Source organism: Haemorhous mexicanus, chromosome 1, assembly GCF_027477595.1.
Source record: "Haemorhous mexicanus isolate bHaeMex1 chromosome 1, bHaeMex1.pri, whole genome shotgun sequence".
Classification (NCBI taxonomy): domain Eukaryota; kingdom Metazoa; phylum Chordata; class Aves; order Passeriformes; family Fringillidae; genus Haemorhous; species Haemorhous mexicanus.
The window spans coordinates 35,528,039-35,545,228 of NC_082341.1; the positions used below are offsets into that span (position 1 = coordinate 35,528,039).

The following is a 17,190-nucleotide window of genomic DNA, read 5'->3' on the forward strand; positions in this document are numbered from 1 at the left end:
CACATAGTTGATAGTTTTAATTCATTAAATATTAATTTATTCCCAGAAGCCTTACTGGAAGGGAGTTTCCCCCAACAAGGCAACAAGGTCTACTAATTAATTCACACTCAGCTATCTTTAGCCAGCTTTTACTGTGTCCTTTTACTATTTTTTGTGCTCTTTATTTTCAAACTTAGCTTGAGAAAAGAGTAAGAACTGAGTGTGGATCGGAGGAATTGTCACGTTTCTTTTCTTCAGGAATATCTTGTGTTTTTTCTGACTACAGTGTCCCATTGAAGTGCAATTTTGACTAGCATAAACATTTAGATACTTTTCTTTTAATTATCATAATAGTTAAACCCAGAAGTGGTTCTCTCTAATTTAAACAAAACTCGCTGGGTAACTGACCCTTGGTGAAACACTGCCTTTTATATCACATTAGTTTGCAAGATCAATATGCAAGATCAAGTCTGAAAGAAAAGAAATAGTGCCTGATTTATGAACAAAATCATATATCATAAAGGGATACAATCACAAAATGTTAGCTGAAGGATATTTTGTTTGTATCCAATTGTGATTTATTTCAGTATAAACCTTTACTTACAGCTTTACAATACTGGTGTTGGCTTCTGTGCAGATTACAGGCCTGGAAGAGCTACTGCAGAAGGGTCTATTGAACTCTCCCCTTGCAGTGACAGTCCCACCCAGGTAAGGTATACTTTGAGTGTATAGGCACTGTGTCAGAGCTAGGGAGACATGCAGAAGACAGGCACCCCAACATGTAAGAGGCTGGGTTGACACTAGTGGAAATACTGGCATGTTCAAAATTAGCACGTGCTAAAGCAACAATGCCCACTCTTCCACAGCTGAGGGCCACTCAAAAAATGCCAATGCCCACGTGTGTCACTGAGGCAGATACCCACACTTTGCTCCAGAAGACAAAATTAAGGGCTTATTTGTTTAGTACATTTGGTAGTGTCTAGGGAACAGAAAGCTTGTGAGTAAAAAATACATAACAATTCCAAAATATAGAGGGGGAGGAGGGGATACCCCCTTAGTGACTAAATCTGAAGATTAATGCCTAAACTGCAGTCTAAGACACTCCCTAGCTGGCATTGGTCTAGCTCGGGGTGAGCTGCAGGCACATTTCAAACTGCAGCATGTGAAGACACTGTCAGAAACACCCTTCTGTTCAAATATTTATGAAACCGGAAAATTTTATGACAGGGTGGGTTTATGTCACACATAATCATAGTTCACAAAGCCTTTCCTTAGGTAAATAGTTATGCCAGAATTAGCTAGCAGGGGGAACTGCTTGAGGGGTCTCTAACTCATGTTTGGATTGCATATTAACAAACATATACAGGAAATTGACTTTAGAACTAGCATTTAAAAATGAACTGGGATGTCCATCCATCATTGTTCAAACAAAGCCTTCCTTCCCCAGCACTTTGAATATAACATGAAGGAAATCTTGCTTGGTTCTGCTCCACTGCTTTGCTTTGATGTCAGACATGGGAAGGTTATCCCTCAAAACTGTACAAAGGAGACAGACAACAGCAACCAGCACTGGGATGTCCAGGAGGTCAGTAGTGGTTCTGCCATGGGGGAAAGGCAGCTGATGGTGACTGTGGGATCACTAGGTGATTTCCAGATTTGTGTGTGAGGAAGGGACGAGGTACCTGAAGAGCAAATTTCACTTCTGTACATTTTTAACTCAGAAAAAAAATAGGATGACTCTTGCCCACTAGCACTGTCTATGTAAAAAGTATTTGGTTTAGAAATACAAACTACAGAAATCCTACCTAAAATCCTTTGTTTTACCTGTTTGTCTTACTGGCCTTATTTGAATAGAATCAGAATCAGTGGTTGTGAAAGTAAGAGCAGGGCAAATCCTTTCCCATTTCTTTCAAGTTGAGGGAGGGTTTGGAAATAATGAGCACTCCCAAATGAGAGCCCTTTGTGGAGCTTACAATGGGAAACATTAAATTTTCTCCTGCATGGTAAGAGAAGAGCAAAATTCCTGTTAGAGGAATTCACTGTTTTTCAGTGAACTTTACCCAGTAGAACAGGAACTCCTCAACAAGACTGAGAAATGTCATGCTCTGGGACAGCCTGGGAAAATAGCAGTTACTGTAGTTGAAGGGATCCAGCAATCCTCTGGAAGAGTCCTACTGTAATTTTGGTTGATTTCTAAGGCAAGCATTGGTCTTTATGAAATATTGTGGCCTGTAGTACTGAGGTTGGTGCTGATGACAACCCATAGCTACAGGAAAAAACAGTGGTGGAAGAGAACTCGGTACCTACCACGCATGCTAGCTTCAAAAGGTGAAGGTTAGCTTCATGGTGAATGAATATTCACCATGCTCTGGGCAGAAAGCTAAATCCAGTCATTGTGTTTGGAGCATTGCTTAAAAAAATATTTGAACAACCAGTTATTACTGGTGATATATTGTATATAAATTTTCTGAAACATGGCCTGGCTTTTACTGGAAATCCCTTACTTTTGATTTGTTCTTTCTTTCCCTTCTTCTCTCATCTTGTAGAATGGAATGATTGTCCATATCCTTTCTGGCAAATGCATAGAGGCAGCAAAGAGTGAAGATGAGAAGGACTTGTTTCTGTGTGCATGTAACAAGAACGCAAATCAGGTGTGGCAATTTGAGCGTTCCCATGGGCTACGTCAGAGATGACTGGCAGGTCTCTACAGAGGTCAAGTCTCCAAAGTTTAACATTACTTCTGCTTGGGATTTAAGATGCATTTCCTACAAGGACAAGAAAGATGTTTGTGTTTGCTGTAGCATGCAGGGAAGTCAGGAATTTCTCTTGTTTAAAAGCCTGGCTCTTGGTTAATCCAGCTCTAGCTAAAACCTCTATTTATTCTGTGAAGCAGGGAATAGAGAGATTGTGAGAATCAATAAATTCTCAACTCTGCTATTGCAGAAGACACTTAAATTTGCCCTTCGATGGAAACATGGAAAATTGGCTGCCAGATAGCTTGTCTTCAGTATATGCTGTGACTTCTCAGGATACAGGAAAAAAAGTGAGATTCTTGAAACTGTAAGAGAAAGCCAGCTAAACCAGGACAGGAGTTTAGCCTTGTTTTACAGTGCCCTCGACTCATGTAAAACAAAGTAGGTTTTGTATGTATGGAACTAATAGGTGTTTCCACATGCAATGGCAAAAATTTTGTTTTCCAATTAACCTGAGCCAAATTTCTACTCTCTGTGAGATTACACAGAGCATAAATTAACACCTAATTAGGCACTAATTGCTCTAATTGACTTGGACTACTAACAGTCCTCAGTGTTTGGCACACTCCTTGTCCACAGTCGAATCTGGATGGGAGAATGAGACTGAAATATCAACAACTTTTTTTATTGTTGTTTTAATTATATTTAAGGACAGCTCCTCAGGAAACTTTTGTGGTAGTAGGAGGGTAACAACTTCTCTGCTTATTTGGGAATAGAAAGAATTGGCAGCATCCATTTGCTCTTGTAAAGCCATGGGATGAGCTTACTATTATTATTATTATTACTATTATTATTATTACAGTAACAGAAGTGCTGGCTGAAAACAGCAAGTGAAGGGAAACAGCCAGTTTCCTAGGAAGAAAATACTGGTTTGCTTCCATTTGCTTGCAGCCTGAGTTAAGTCTTTCAAGCTGTCAGTTTTAGCCAAGAAAATGGTATAGATTCTTGCTGTTGAGAGTCTTCAAGATGATCTTGAAAAGACCAAATTTTCTAAAGAAGCTTTTTCTGTAGAGCCTGCATTGCTGCTGACCTGCTGTCTTTCAAAGGAGTGAATGAAAGATAAGGTTAAATAACAAGAATGGATTCACACAGTATTAACTTTGCCAAGTAAACTTTCAATTCAGTATCTCATTAGGGTACTTTCCTTTTTGAAGATAAAGTCAATGATGACACTTCCCAAGAGCCTGCTAAGAAAGAAGAACAAAGATTTGGGAGTCTTCTCACATCAACACATCTGATTTATAGTATAAATCAATCTTAATCCTATGTACATATTAAAGGGGAAGGCCATCTTTAATAAAACTCACTTAGGTTTTGCATTATTTTCAAGAGACAGAAAATTGTGGGGTTTTTTTAAATGTACAGCACATTGTTTAAACTTCAGAGAAAGGAAGGAGTAAGAGATTATTCTGCTTAGAGCCTTCCAGTTACCTGCTCTCAGTAAATCATAATAAATTGGTATCAAGCATATAAAATTGGTTACAACAGAGGACAGGAAGAGTTTATTCTGTTGTGTTATCCGAAACATCTCCCAGAGTCTAACTCTCTGTCTACTTAGAGTGCTAAAGATTCCACACTGTGTTCAGGCATCACTCCAATCATCTTGATTACCACTTATGCTTTCTTTGATAGCATCAGAATCTATTAGTATTTCTGCTGTGTCATTTAAAATTTCCTGTGACATTCTGGAAAATGCTTTAATTTTCACCTAAGATGATGATAGCAACCTCTTCCAGAACACAAGTGATACCTGACCATTGCCCAAATCTAGGGTGAGAAAAGAGAATTTTTTAAATTACATAAATGTTGAGTAAAATGCTGTTTTAATGACATGTGATGCCTTTATTTTAAATTATGACTATGCCAGGTCTTTAAATTATGTATTATTTATTATATTTTGGACACTACACTGGGAATATAATTCCTTCAGAATTTAGGTAAATGTTAAAAAATATGTATACAAATATGGTAATTGACCACAAGTGATATTTATCACAAAGAAAAATGAAAAGATTTTTGGTTTAGAGAGGAAATGTTTAGAATTTCAGAGACATGGATATCTTCATTTATACTCCTTTTTAACATAGTGTTAAAAACCTAGAAAAGAAGGTTTGCTGTAGATATATGTACCATAGAAAAATGTGTTACCTAATACCTCTTCAAAAAATAAAATTAAAATCTATGGTGCAGTACTATTTGGGAAATAATTGTTAATGCACTTGTTTCACTTAGTAACAGAGTAAATGTGTGTTTGGTTTCCAAGGGAACTAAATTCCAGAGCATAGGCCAGAAGCGGACATGGATTGTGGAGCACACTTCCCTTTAATATAAACATAACTTAGTACACACAAATTAAAAAAAAAAACCAAAGGGAAAATATCTATCCCTGTTTTTCCTACTTTCCTTCCTATATGGCTTTAAATGGATTGGTTGCTTGTACCAATACTGTTTCCTCATTGCGGTCATTTAGACTTTGCCCCTGTGGTTACATCCATCAGCTAAACCCTTCTCCTCATGGAACTGGGCTCAACAAGGAGTGGTGGTTAAGCATGCTGGTATGTTTTTCTCATTTTTACCCATCTTTCAGGCAATACTAGCACACAATGATGCTTTGAGCACCACAAAACATAGAATTACTTTCAGTTATCTATTTAGACATGGTCAACATTTCAGGTTCCACTAATTCCCGTGACAGGAGAGAAATGCAAGGACAAAATGTTTCATGCAAGAATGAAGCAGTTTAAACTTTGAAAGCTTCCAAAGCCTCAGGCAAGAGCAAAGGAATTCCAGCATAACACAAATAAATACATTATAATGTAACTCCACCTGTTTCTTTGAATTTCACAATCCAGGCACAGTGCTTTGAGCCAAACCCACCCATGAAGCTGAGCTAAAAGGTCAGATTCAAGAACAGGTCACCTTTTGGTTGACAGCACTTACTAAACAACCTAGTTTATTCCTCTCCCAGCTCATGGAAAATGGAAGAAAAGAAAGACTTGAAATGCTATTCAGAGTACTTTTAAGGCAAGTCCCAGCTGATGAAATTGATGTTGGCCGTAGGCTGGGGTTTGTCCTGTTAGGTGGGGTGCCATCACTGGCACAGAGAAACAATGGCAGCATTCCTGTCCATGTGTTAACCTGAAGTCTAAACGGGGACAGAAGGTTTATCAACCTTCATACTAAATCCTGTAGCACAGAAATGTTGAGGGTATCTCTCAGTCCACGTGTGATTCCAGGTGCTGCCTTGAAGATGTTGTTCATTGAGCTGTAATGCTGCTGATTGAAATGCAATAGCTTCCACTTCTGATATCCCCAGCAAAGAATGGAGCTACTTTCAGGCATCTTAGATAAGAACAGTAACAGCCTAGGTTTCCATAACAGCTGGAAGGTGACATGTGAGTGAGAGCTTTCAGACTCTGACTTTGTATCTCATTTTATCTCAAGCAGTTTGATTCAAACTGCAAACATATTGGAAGACAGTAAAAAAGGAGTGTTTTGCAAATAGCTAACATGTTTTTAAGCTCATGTTTTCAAGCTATGCAAACTGCACGTGTCTGCCCTGAATAAAGTGTATCAGTGCACAGAGAAACATATTTTCATTTCCTTCATTGTGTCATGATTTGTTAATGCCTTGTTTTCCTCATGCTGCAGCAGAGCTGTCTGCAAAAAACCCAGTCAGAAAGCATCCAGTGGCAATATCCTCATTCAGCCATCACCTGACAGTCTTACAGAAATGTTGAGGAGGACTTGCCCCTGTCAGCATCTAGAGGGGGTTTGATTTTGCAGACGTTTGCCATAATTTCCATTGATTTCATTGGAAAGGTCTGAATAAGAACTCCAAACACAGAGTTCCTGGAAAGCGTGAACTCCAGTACACCCTTCAGGCAGCTCACAGCTGCTTATTCACCAGGTGCTTTGGAAGGATGTTTTGGAAAAAACAATCTGGCTACATGACTTGAGATAGCAGCCATAGTGGTTTTGCTATCCTTCTAGCTGCTAATTTTTTTTTTTTTTTTTTTAAATTAGCTATCACTCTTGGGGATGATTATGGTTTAAACACATGGAACAGGATTCACCTCTGTTAACTGGGGCCACCTGAACAGTAGTCACAACTAAGGCAGTTGTCTAAGTTTCTTCTACTGGTGAGCAGAGTACATTTCCAGAGGTAATCAATGGCAAGTATTTAACCAATATGGGTAAATTACTATCTAGAAATGCTTGCTCTCTATACTGATTAGAGAGCGTTTCTTGATAATTAATTCAGATGTCATGTATAAATTTTAAACTGGAGTTAAGTGGAAGGAAAATAATCCCAAAGGGTACCCAGGCTAAAATCCCTTCCAGAAGCCCAACCCCGGTGCCCAGCTCTTCCAAGATTCCCCCAAGATCTGGCTTTAGGCACAAAGATGACAGCCAAGAACAAACTTGCTACCATCTGCAGTTTCCTCAAATGAGTTAAATCTAACGGCACACTTTTCCAAGACAGCTTCTTTGTTCACAAACTGAGAGACCCCATTATGTAGGATGCTGTGTTAAAGGATGATCTAGTCCCAAAGGAATAAGAATTTAAATTTTCAGAAGTGTCTCTATAATATTTTGAAGATGTTAACTCTAATATTAATAATAAATCTTCTATATCTTTCTGCTGAATAGGCTGGAAGGCTGCAGCAGAATTTTCACTAAACAGAACAGATACAGGTGCCAGGATTGTTTGCAAGGTTCTTCTTAGCTTGAACCTAAGTTACAGACAGACCAGCCTGAGGGCTGAATGCGTTACTCAGTTTCTAAGTAGCTGCACAATGACCTTTCTTAGAGTCCATGACCTTTGGTAATACTATTGTGATATTTATTTACACCAATGCTAATTTTGTGTTACAAATTGAGAAAAAGGTGAAAGTAATTAACTTTTTGAAAATTTGCATATTATAAAAATACTAAATATATTTTTAAATATCTAATCTATTTTGTGCAATTACTCAAAAGACTGCTCCTGCATTTATTAGTCCCTCAGTCTTACAGAGTGCTAACAAATAAGCTAATAATGTCACTTACATTGTTATAGGCCTAAATGAGCCAGAAAGGATTACATCCCTTAGTATTGTATTTTTCATGGTATTTTTTATTCACTTCTTATTATGCTATTAGGTGAAAATTGGGGTTTTTTACAGTCTCTTTTTTATCGCTTACTGTAATAATTACACAAAAAATTTAATTGCAGCTCCGAAAGAAAATCAACTGGTACTTTGATGTATCAGGAGTTCAAGATGGACAACATCAGACATTTATACTTGAGTACAAGCCCTTGGGAGGCTGCTTGGGAGATATATCACCCTTTATACATCTAGTTTGGGATTACTGAACAAACCAAAAGTGATCAAAAGCTACAGTATAGCCAAATCAAAATGTTGGATGCAAACATGTCCTACAGAGACAACAGGTCATTGCATTAGTGTCGTCTTCTTTTGCTTTCCCTCTTATTAGCACACACTTTGCCTGCTTAGAAATCAGGAGCCAAGCAGTAAACAGAGTTTAATAATCAAAATATTTCAAGTGGGCAGACTCATAGAATTCATCATGTCAATTAAAAAGTAAGCCTTGCAGTAAATTTCACATTGGACATGTTGTCTTGTAAACCCTTGGCTTTCAGTTGTCTTACCTAGTTTGTGCACGTGTCATACTTATCAAAAACTTATCATCTATGATGCCAAGAGCTGCCTTCACTTACAAATCAGTCAACAAACCACAGAGCCTGGAAGACCACTTAGTCTGGCTGAGCACCAATGCTCCCTGAGCCCATGCTGTCCAGCTGATGGATCCCTGGCTGCCAAAGCAAGCTCCTGGATGGTGGCATGAGCCACTTCTTCAGGGCAGTTTGCTGTTGATTCCTTTGCTTGCAAAAGCAAAGGAAACATAAATTTCCTAGTGCAGCAACCCGCGGTCAGTCTGTGGTGTCTGCACAGATTCGCACACGCACGAGCCCAGGAACAGAGCCCGGTGCTGACGCTAAGGAAATAACTTTGAGTTGTGCGGTTTCAGCTCCAGCTCCAGCTCCTGGAACAACCTTCTGCATGCAGCCTGTGACAGAACTCTTAAGATTCTCTAGTGCCAAGAACAACTCTTAAATCAGCTATGAGAGGAAAGGGTGAAACAAAATAGGTCTTGACACTGGAAAAGAACTTGATAAGCAAAATAAGAACAATGAGACCATAATTTGCTAATTGCAAGAAGATGTCCATATTTTCTATAAAATATACAATTTTGGCAGTTTCATTCAAGATTAGATGTAACATGATGCTCAGACTTGGCAGACAGTGGTGATTCCATTTTGAGAAGTTTCCAAGATTTTTGAATTTGCTTTCAATGAGACCCACCATTTCCTTTGCTCTCTGGAACAGAGCTGGGATGCTCACACAGGCAGTGACGAGGGAGGTCCCCAGGCCCAGCTGCCCATGGCAAGGTGCTGGGCTCTGCTTCCTTGTCGCCCATCATAAGTAACAACCTTTTCCTCTGGGCTGTCTTGCTTTCAATATGCTGGCAAATTTCAATGAAAAATTGTTTTCCTGGATTTTTACTGCTAGCTCTTGTGAACATGTCTACAACAATTACATGCCAGCAAAAACTGCAGACTCAGCAAAATGAAGAAAATCAGTATCTGATTTTTAACAGAGAGAAAGAATATAGAGGCAAATGGGAAGAGGAGAATTTAATTTCAGTGCCCAAGTACCTCCATCCATTTCTTTCTATGGCACTGGAGGACTGCAGAACAACCCAGCTGAGCTACTACAATAACAGAAGCCTCAGGTTTATGTTCCTAGTACTGGTTCCTAATTACATGCCTGACAGGGAAAGGCTTTTTTACAGTTTCATGTGTAGAACTGAACTTATTTACTTCCTAAAGTGGGAGCAGTGAAAATGAGAATGAGGATGGCTCATAAAATGACTGTCGAACTCAGAGGCAGAATTGAACCAGATACATAAACAATTGACAATCTCTGATTGGAGTTCAAAGTTAGGCCGCTTCGTTTATCAGCAAATGTTGCTGTGTTTAGTAGCAATTAATTACAGAAAGGGTTTTGAAGTTTGTCATGTAAGTTTTTTAAAAACCTAAGTCTTTATTCTCAGACCTAGGCCTCTGTAACAGTGTCAGATTTCATGTGGTTCATGTTGATGTTGTGTTGATTTAAATAAAGTTACAGCTATTGGCAGAAACAGCTTACATAAGAATGTCCATTTTCAAACATCCCTCATTTTTACTTTGAATTAGCAACTGTGTTAGAGTGAAAAGCATGAAAACATGAATCAAATGGCAAGAAGCCTAAAAAAAGGAGATGTAGAAGTCTATAAACATGATGTGCTATCTGAAAGACTACAGATCATAAAGTGACATAATAAATTTGAGAAACTTGGTGATTTTTGAGCACACTGAATTTAAAGACAACATGCCAAGGTAGACAAATGTCTGCTTAACAGACATTTGTTACATTAACATTACAGTAACATTAACAGTAAAACATGCTGTCCCCCACGCTGGGTTTCAGGGACCAGACACTGAGGTCCAGCTTGTAAAAATGTTCTAGTCCCAAATTAATAGGTATGTTAGTCTCCATTCTTTATTGGTTTTAGGACCTCTAGTGGCAGAAAAAAATGCATTTGTTGGAGAAGGTCATCTGGAAAGCTCTTAACATGAAAGCAAGTATGGCCAGTATGGCCAGGAACTCCAGCCAGTAAGAAAAAAAAAGTGAAAATGCCATTTAATTAAAATTCTGGATTTTCTCCAGGAAGAATTATCTCATCTTCTTTCTCTTTATATACAGCATACTGCAAAAAGAATAAACTGAAGCAGATCTCTCCACTTGTGAAGGGAATTATGCTTTTGTGCTAATCAAGGAACATCATGGCACACTGATTTTAAAAAAAAAGCTCCACTTTCTCCCCTCCAGCACCCCAAAAAACATCCTACTATTCTTCTGTGCATAAGTGTCCAAATCCAGGGCTCCTACTGCCTAACTCAATGAAAGACTGAAGTCTGCTAGGAAAATGTCCAAGACATAAAATACATTCAGAGCTACTGGTAACTGTTATTTCATGCCTGTCATAATCTTTTTAGCAAACAGCTACTCTCAATTATTGATATTTTATTATGGGGTTTCAAGGTGACTGTTGATGACAGGTAAAACCACAATTTTTCTGCTTCTCAGTAGGAAGACTGATAAACACTGGAAATGTACACTGTGAAAATCTGTCCCTCCAGATAACTCCCATTTTGACTCTTGACAACAAAAAATGTTGGGTTTTGACTGCACCCCTTTGCCAGATCATTGGAGCTGTGCCAGTACTGTTAAAATCCATCACCTTTGTGGATCTGTCACTCTAAACAGAAGAGAATATTAAGCTGCAAAAAGGGCAAGAACAATTTATACCTGCTCCTATACTAGGTCTCATCAGTGCAACTCTATTATTAAAATGTTTAAAGCAAACCTGCAAAATAAATAGCAAAATTAGTAAACCCCCTACATATGGAAAAAGTCTACAGCTATCAAGAACACAGGAGGGCCATATCCTTTTTTTTCTTGGTTCTGGCAAAAAAAGACAGCCCTAATGGAGAACACAGGAGATCAAGTACCAGCAGAACTGACAAGATGGAGGAGGTATTTCTCAGACAGTGAGAATGTGCAGGTGGTCATTTGTTTACTGAGACCAAGATTTCTCTTTTTCTGGCTGGACAGGTCAGAGAGATGCACAAATCTGTAACTGAGGTTTTGTCCCTGCTCTATTAAGAGGCTCATCTCATTTACTGTGGACAGTCTTGGAAATGTCATTTCTTGGCAGTCACGAGCAATGAATTACAATATGCTACATCTGGAGGAAAATGCAGGAAAGAATCTGCACAGTAAAGACTTGGAAAGTGCAAGAATGAGCAAAAGTAAACAGTATTTCATATTGATAAAAAACATTTGAGAAGTTTAAAATAGGACAGTCACCTCAATAAGAAAAAAGACTAATAAAACTGAGTAGTTTCAGATTTTCTGAAAAGGATATTACAGGTGTGGATGTAGCTCCAGGTGTGGATATAGCTCCTCAAATCTCACCAAGGTGTTTTGCTCCCAAGTTAGTGTTGGGCATCTGCTCAGGAACATCAAGAACATGTGTAACACAGCAGGGACTGTTCAGGTGTATCCAGTTGTGGGAATCACAACTGGATGCACCTGATCTTATGAAGCAAGGTCACCTTAAGGTGACAGAGGCTAATTCTAATCAGGTGTCTTATATCTGAAGGCTATTGTAATAGAGATGGTACAGCTGCTGAAATAAAATTAATAGAAAGCATTAAACTGTAATGTAAAGAATAAAAGATAAAATAAGATTCATTATGCACTGAATAACGTCCCCTGAAAAGTTTGGACGAACCAAAACTACTCAAGGTTGGCGTCAAGTGCCACCCAGGGTGGCAGGATAGTGTAGGGTGAGAAATACTTGGAGACTTCATATTGACTGCTTCAGAATAAAATTAATCCTTTCATAAATGCTGAAATGCTTCAATTAACACTCTGGGACAAAACTGATTTTTATTAATAAAAAATTGCTTCCCCCCTCTCCAATCTATATTTCAGTTCTACAAGAGATAAAAAAATGAACAAAATGGGAACTGTATCTGACCAGGAGCCATCACAGAATGTGTCTTGAGGCATTATGGCTCTGGTGAGGACAATGTCATGCTCTTAGAAATCATGGTTTTGTCTGTGCTTCTGCCTCTCCCTGAGCCATTAAGAGCCTCAGATGTGAACAACACTAAAATGCACTTGCTCAGTCTGGTTTTTTTGGGTGACACAGTGAAGCAGCATTCAAAGTGAGGCTGAAACATTTATGAGAGAGAGTCATGGAAGGGCAGAAAACCCAGAAATTTATTATTTACTGCACATGTTCTTTATTCTCTCTTCATGTGTAATTCATTTGAATTCTGCTCTTCTGTTGGGTGAAGTGGATCTGAAGTAACATCCCTGAAGCAGCCTGTGTTACTCCAGATTTACACAGCTGTGCTGGATGGCAGGATCTGCCTCGGAGCGTTTTATATTAGCTGTGTCTCAAAGGGTGCTCTATGCCTAGGGCTCAGGATATTCCCAGCCAGCTTAATTTTCACAAGCTGCCCTTGCAAGGCAAGCTGCAAATGTATTTACAGATCTAGCACAATAATTTCTTACTCCTCAGGTTGGTTAACCTGTCAGAAACGGATCTGTTTCTTCAGACTTCTATTTTTGCAGGTGCCTCTGCTATAAAGGCCTCAGCCGTACAAAAATGAACTAGACAAAATGTGCAGACGCTTTATTTGGCATGGAAAGAACCCAAGGACACAGCCCTGCTACAGCTGCAAAAATTAAAAAGAATATGGGGAACTTGGCCTTCCTCAGTGGAAACTCGACATTTGGGTGGCCCTGCTGCAGCCTGTGTGGGGCTGGCAGTTGTTGTCTCTGAATGAAGAGGCTGACTTAACCTGGATCTCTATCAAATCCTCCCTCTGAGAGACCGTGCATTTGGCAGAGGTACTGACAGAAATCCTCTGTCTGAGAAAGCACAATCAAATCCTGTTAGGCACAATATCTTGAGAAGGGGGTCCATTAGTTTAAAACACTGAGAAAGTTTAACTGAGGTTGTTTGGCATTTACCCTGGTTGCTGATTTATTTGAATTCTCCTTCAATTACAAAAATCCTAAACTTGAAAAAAAATATCAAGGGAAAAAAAAGATCTAAGGATCTGCAAGAATCAGAGTGTTTTTTAGGGGCAGATTAAATTCTTTCAGTATGCATCTTTTATACATCATCCCCCGATCTGTGTATGCACAGGAGATAACCAAGCAGTCCTAACTACTGGGATACTTGTAAGGTTTACCAAGAAACAAATTCTGAGGTTGGTGCCTGAACAAACAGCTGGGGTGGGAAGAAAATCCTTCCTCTTGTAAGCAGAAGGAAGTGGATCCTGAAGCACTGCATCCCCTTCAGGCTGCCCCACTACTCTCGGTTCAGTGTGCATAGAGGAAATCTACAAAGGAAAAGCTTAGTTACCAGCTCTCTCTGCTGCTCACCCTTGCTTCCACAACAAAATCCCACCTCTAGGTTGCTAAGCAGTTTGTGGTGAAGATGTAGAGTCCACAGAAGCATATTTTTATGCCCAAGGCACGGTGCCCATCTGGTGTGCCATCACCTGCTCTCTTCTGGGCCTTGTGTCAAGGGATATTAAAAATAAAACCTTCATTCCAGTTCAAAGCAGAGCTTGAACTTTATGAACTATCCCTGGCAAGGACCATGTTTTTCTGCTTGCCATGTCCTTTTCACAGTCCTGTGAGGGACTGCATTTGCCTGTCACTGTCCCACGGTGCACCATCCCTGGGTTTGGGAATTTTGATGCTTGTCTCAAGAAATGTATTAAGTTCCCAACTCCGCAGCTTTTACTTGCCCAAGGAAAGCTCATAGGCTCTGACCTCAGGCTGTTTGCAAAGCCTGTCAAAACCCATTTGTCTAGGAGACTGCAGCAGCAAATATCACAGTTAAGGCTAAAAGGCAATTCTATGCCAAGCTCATTCTAGGTCACTAACTTCCTAAGGGTATTCTTCCAAGAAATAGCTTCATCTTGAGTAGTTCTGCAAGAGGAGAAAGACTGTGAGCTATAGTTAACCCCTTCATTACAAGGAAAAGCTTGAATCCTTCAGTCTATCACATTTAGCATTCAACATTCATTCAGGCTAAGACTTCCCCCCTTAGGGCCGATACTAGCAAATAAAGCTACAAGGAAATAATAGATTTGAATAAAAGAAAATATTCTTTGCCCTTTCAAAAAGCACACTATTTTATATGTGCATCTTGGGCAGTATCCCCACTTCTTTTAGGAAAGTAAATACAGTGTATTCAAACCAAAAAGAAATCTCACATTAAAAAACAGCATTAACTCAAATAAAAGGCTTCACTACACAGAAAACTCAGATACCCCTCAGGAAAGCCACTGCAGCAAAGACAAGGAAATACGAGAGGCACACAGATGCAGCTTTGAAGGAAGAGATGAAGTCATGTAAGAAGTGCAACAGGGCTAAGTAAAATGAACATGCAAGGGAAGTAACACATTACAAAATTAAACAAATAAAGCCAGCTAAATGATGGGAGGAGTGGACATAAACCAGTCTTGAAGAGTTCTACCAAAGTGCATAGAGCTTGCACACCTTCATCAGCTGCTGTTAGGAGGCTGTGGGAGGGACTAGCAGGAAAACTACCTGAATCCACAGGTAGTGGATTACCTTAGGTCACCTCATCTTCCATAAATCACCTAGACCATGAGGAAGAGACAGGAGGATAAAGACAAGGTTATTCTAAGGCTTACACTCTAAAAACATATTTCCTTAACTAAACATAAGTTCTAAGATAATGTCAGCCCAGCGCTCACCAAATGTCAAAAAACAACATCATGTTAGGAATTTTTGGAAAATAGAGAACAAATATTGCTATGCAAATGTATGCATAATGCATCCATGTCTAGAATTGTGCACAGTTCTTATTTCCCTTTCAAAAATGGTGCAGAAAAATAAGAAAAAAAAATCTTAACAGTCCTCAGTAGGCTCGAGAGCTCAAAGCAGAAAACTGTCTCTTCCTATCCAAAAGGTGTCTTTAAATGAACCCCAGTGCAACAGGTTTAAAAGAAACAGAGAGACATGTCTCTTCATAAGGCACATTTAACTTGGGCAATTCCTTTCCAGAGGATGCAATGGATTTTGTTATGTGGATTCAAAAAGTGACTAGACAAATTCATGGGAAAAAAATATTGTTCATGGTATTTAACAACAATGCATCAATCTCAAGAAGCCTGTGACTTACAAATTGTATGGGAGGGTTGTAGGGAAGTATTCCCAAATGCTTGCCCTGGTCATGGACTCTTCAGTAGCTGCTGGGCAGTGCTGGAGATGGGATGGGACCAACAAGACCCTTGGTCTGCCCTGGGACAGTCAGTCCTGCTCTGATGCACTGACATATTTTGCTGCCACTGCTCAGCTCAGCCTCCAGGACAGGAGCTTTCCTTACTGGCTCTGAAATGACCCTCTCGAGTAGTTCTGCAAGAAAGGAAGTTCTGCACTGACAGGTGTTTTGTCTGGATTTCTGCCTCTGGACTGTTTACATATCTAAATCCAAAATCGGTTCTAGCCAAGGGATGTATGCCAGAATCCATCAATGTGGGAACACCTGTGCAGTGCACTGGGGACCACAGAAGCCTCTGCATAATATAAAAGTCAAATGTGTTCTAGCCTAATAAGTGAAAAAGTAGGATTAATAGGGGCTCATATTTTATCCACTTTTTTTTGGTAATTAAATTAACAATAACCCTAAAACCCATCACAGACTACAAAATCAGTTCTAATCCATTATAGCGATAAAAATGATAAATTTATGCTGCAGTCTTGCTATTGTCTAAAACCAAATACCTTAAGATGGTACTGCATTGTGTAGGTACACAATTTTCATGGAAAGAATAAACAATATATTTTTCAATTTACTAGGAAAAGAAAAAAAAAAATCCTCCATTGAAAATAGTAATTTTTTTTCTAGGCAGTGTGAAATAGTCATTTTTACTAAAAGTATACCAGAAATTTGTATTTTGTGTAAACACCACAGGACTACATACGTAAGATGATGCTAGGAAGTGGTGTAGCTATTTAGTGCTCCTGTAGATGGAAATCTTTTACTTGAAGTCCTGAATGTGTCAAGAAGTTGTCCTCTGACTTGTCCAGAAGGACAACTGAGACCAAAATAAAACAATCTGCCATGGAGCAAGAAAGGGCCTGACTAGGTCACAGAAGAAGTGACTTATTGCCAGCTCCTGTTGATTTTACCCTTAGTCTTGATAGCGGGATCTTTCCCTGAAGCAACAGCTTCAGCATTCAAACAACAAGATAAAGATCCCTGTTTTGACATAAAAATAAAAAATGACCACCCCTGGATGGGGCAGCTCTGCTCTGACCTTTGCGCGCCACCGTGCCTTCAGAGCGAGCTTCTCTTGGCTGGCTGCACTCACTGACAGGGTCAATGGCACAGCAGTGACTTTCCACGTGACAGGAAACCTGTGCTGGACTGGTGAGCTGCCTAGAATTTTGGAGAAGTGACCTGGTGAGCAAACAGCTCAAAATGGTGACAGCAAGGGGTGGGAAAGAGCGATGATGGGTTACTTAAGGTGGGAAGGTTGGTCAACCCTTTTGGTTGGTCCCTTTTGACCCATTTCCTCCCTGACCACAGGTGACACTGTGACTGTTTTCCCTCTTGGCAAAGCTTCTGTCAGTTGCTGCCTCTGTCAAGCAACAGGTTTGACCAGTCTCAGGGCTGATGAGCCCAGCATCTTCACAGGATCCTCCCTGTCTCCTCCACGCCACAGAGAGACATTAAGAAATTAGCATTTTAAGGTAGCATGAAGTAGAATCAAAGCAATTCC

The 17,190-nt window shown here is 39.5% G+C and overlaps 1 protein-coding gene across 5 annotated transcripts in view; it reads left to right on the top strand.

Annotated features, from left to right (window-relative positions):
- GALNT15 (polypeptide N-acetylgalactosaminyltransferase 15) overlaps positions 1 to 6,321 on the top strand; it is a 29,910-nt gene extending 23,589 nt beyond the window's left edge. For 2 of the 5 annotated variants that reach the window (XM_059845846.1, XM_059845855.1), the window contains exons 9-11: positions 586 to 687; positions 1,427 to 1,564; positions 2,526 to 6,321. In XM_059845846.1, the coding sequence (XP_059701829.1) occupies positions 586 to 687; positions 1,427 to 1,564; positions 2,526 to 2,672 (387 nt within the window). In that variant the 3' untranslated portion in view covers positions 2,673 to 6,321. The remainder of the gene's footprint in view (positions 1 to 585; positions 688 to 1,426; positions 1,565 to 2,525) is intronic. The other 3 variants (XR_009486442.1, XM_059845865.1, XM_059845878.1) reach the window with 3 other exon arrangements.
- The last annotated feature ends 10,869 nt before the right edge of the window (positions 6,322 to 17,190 follow it).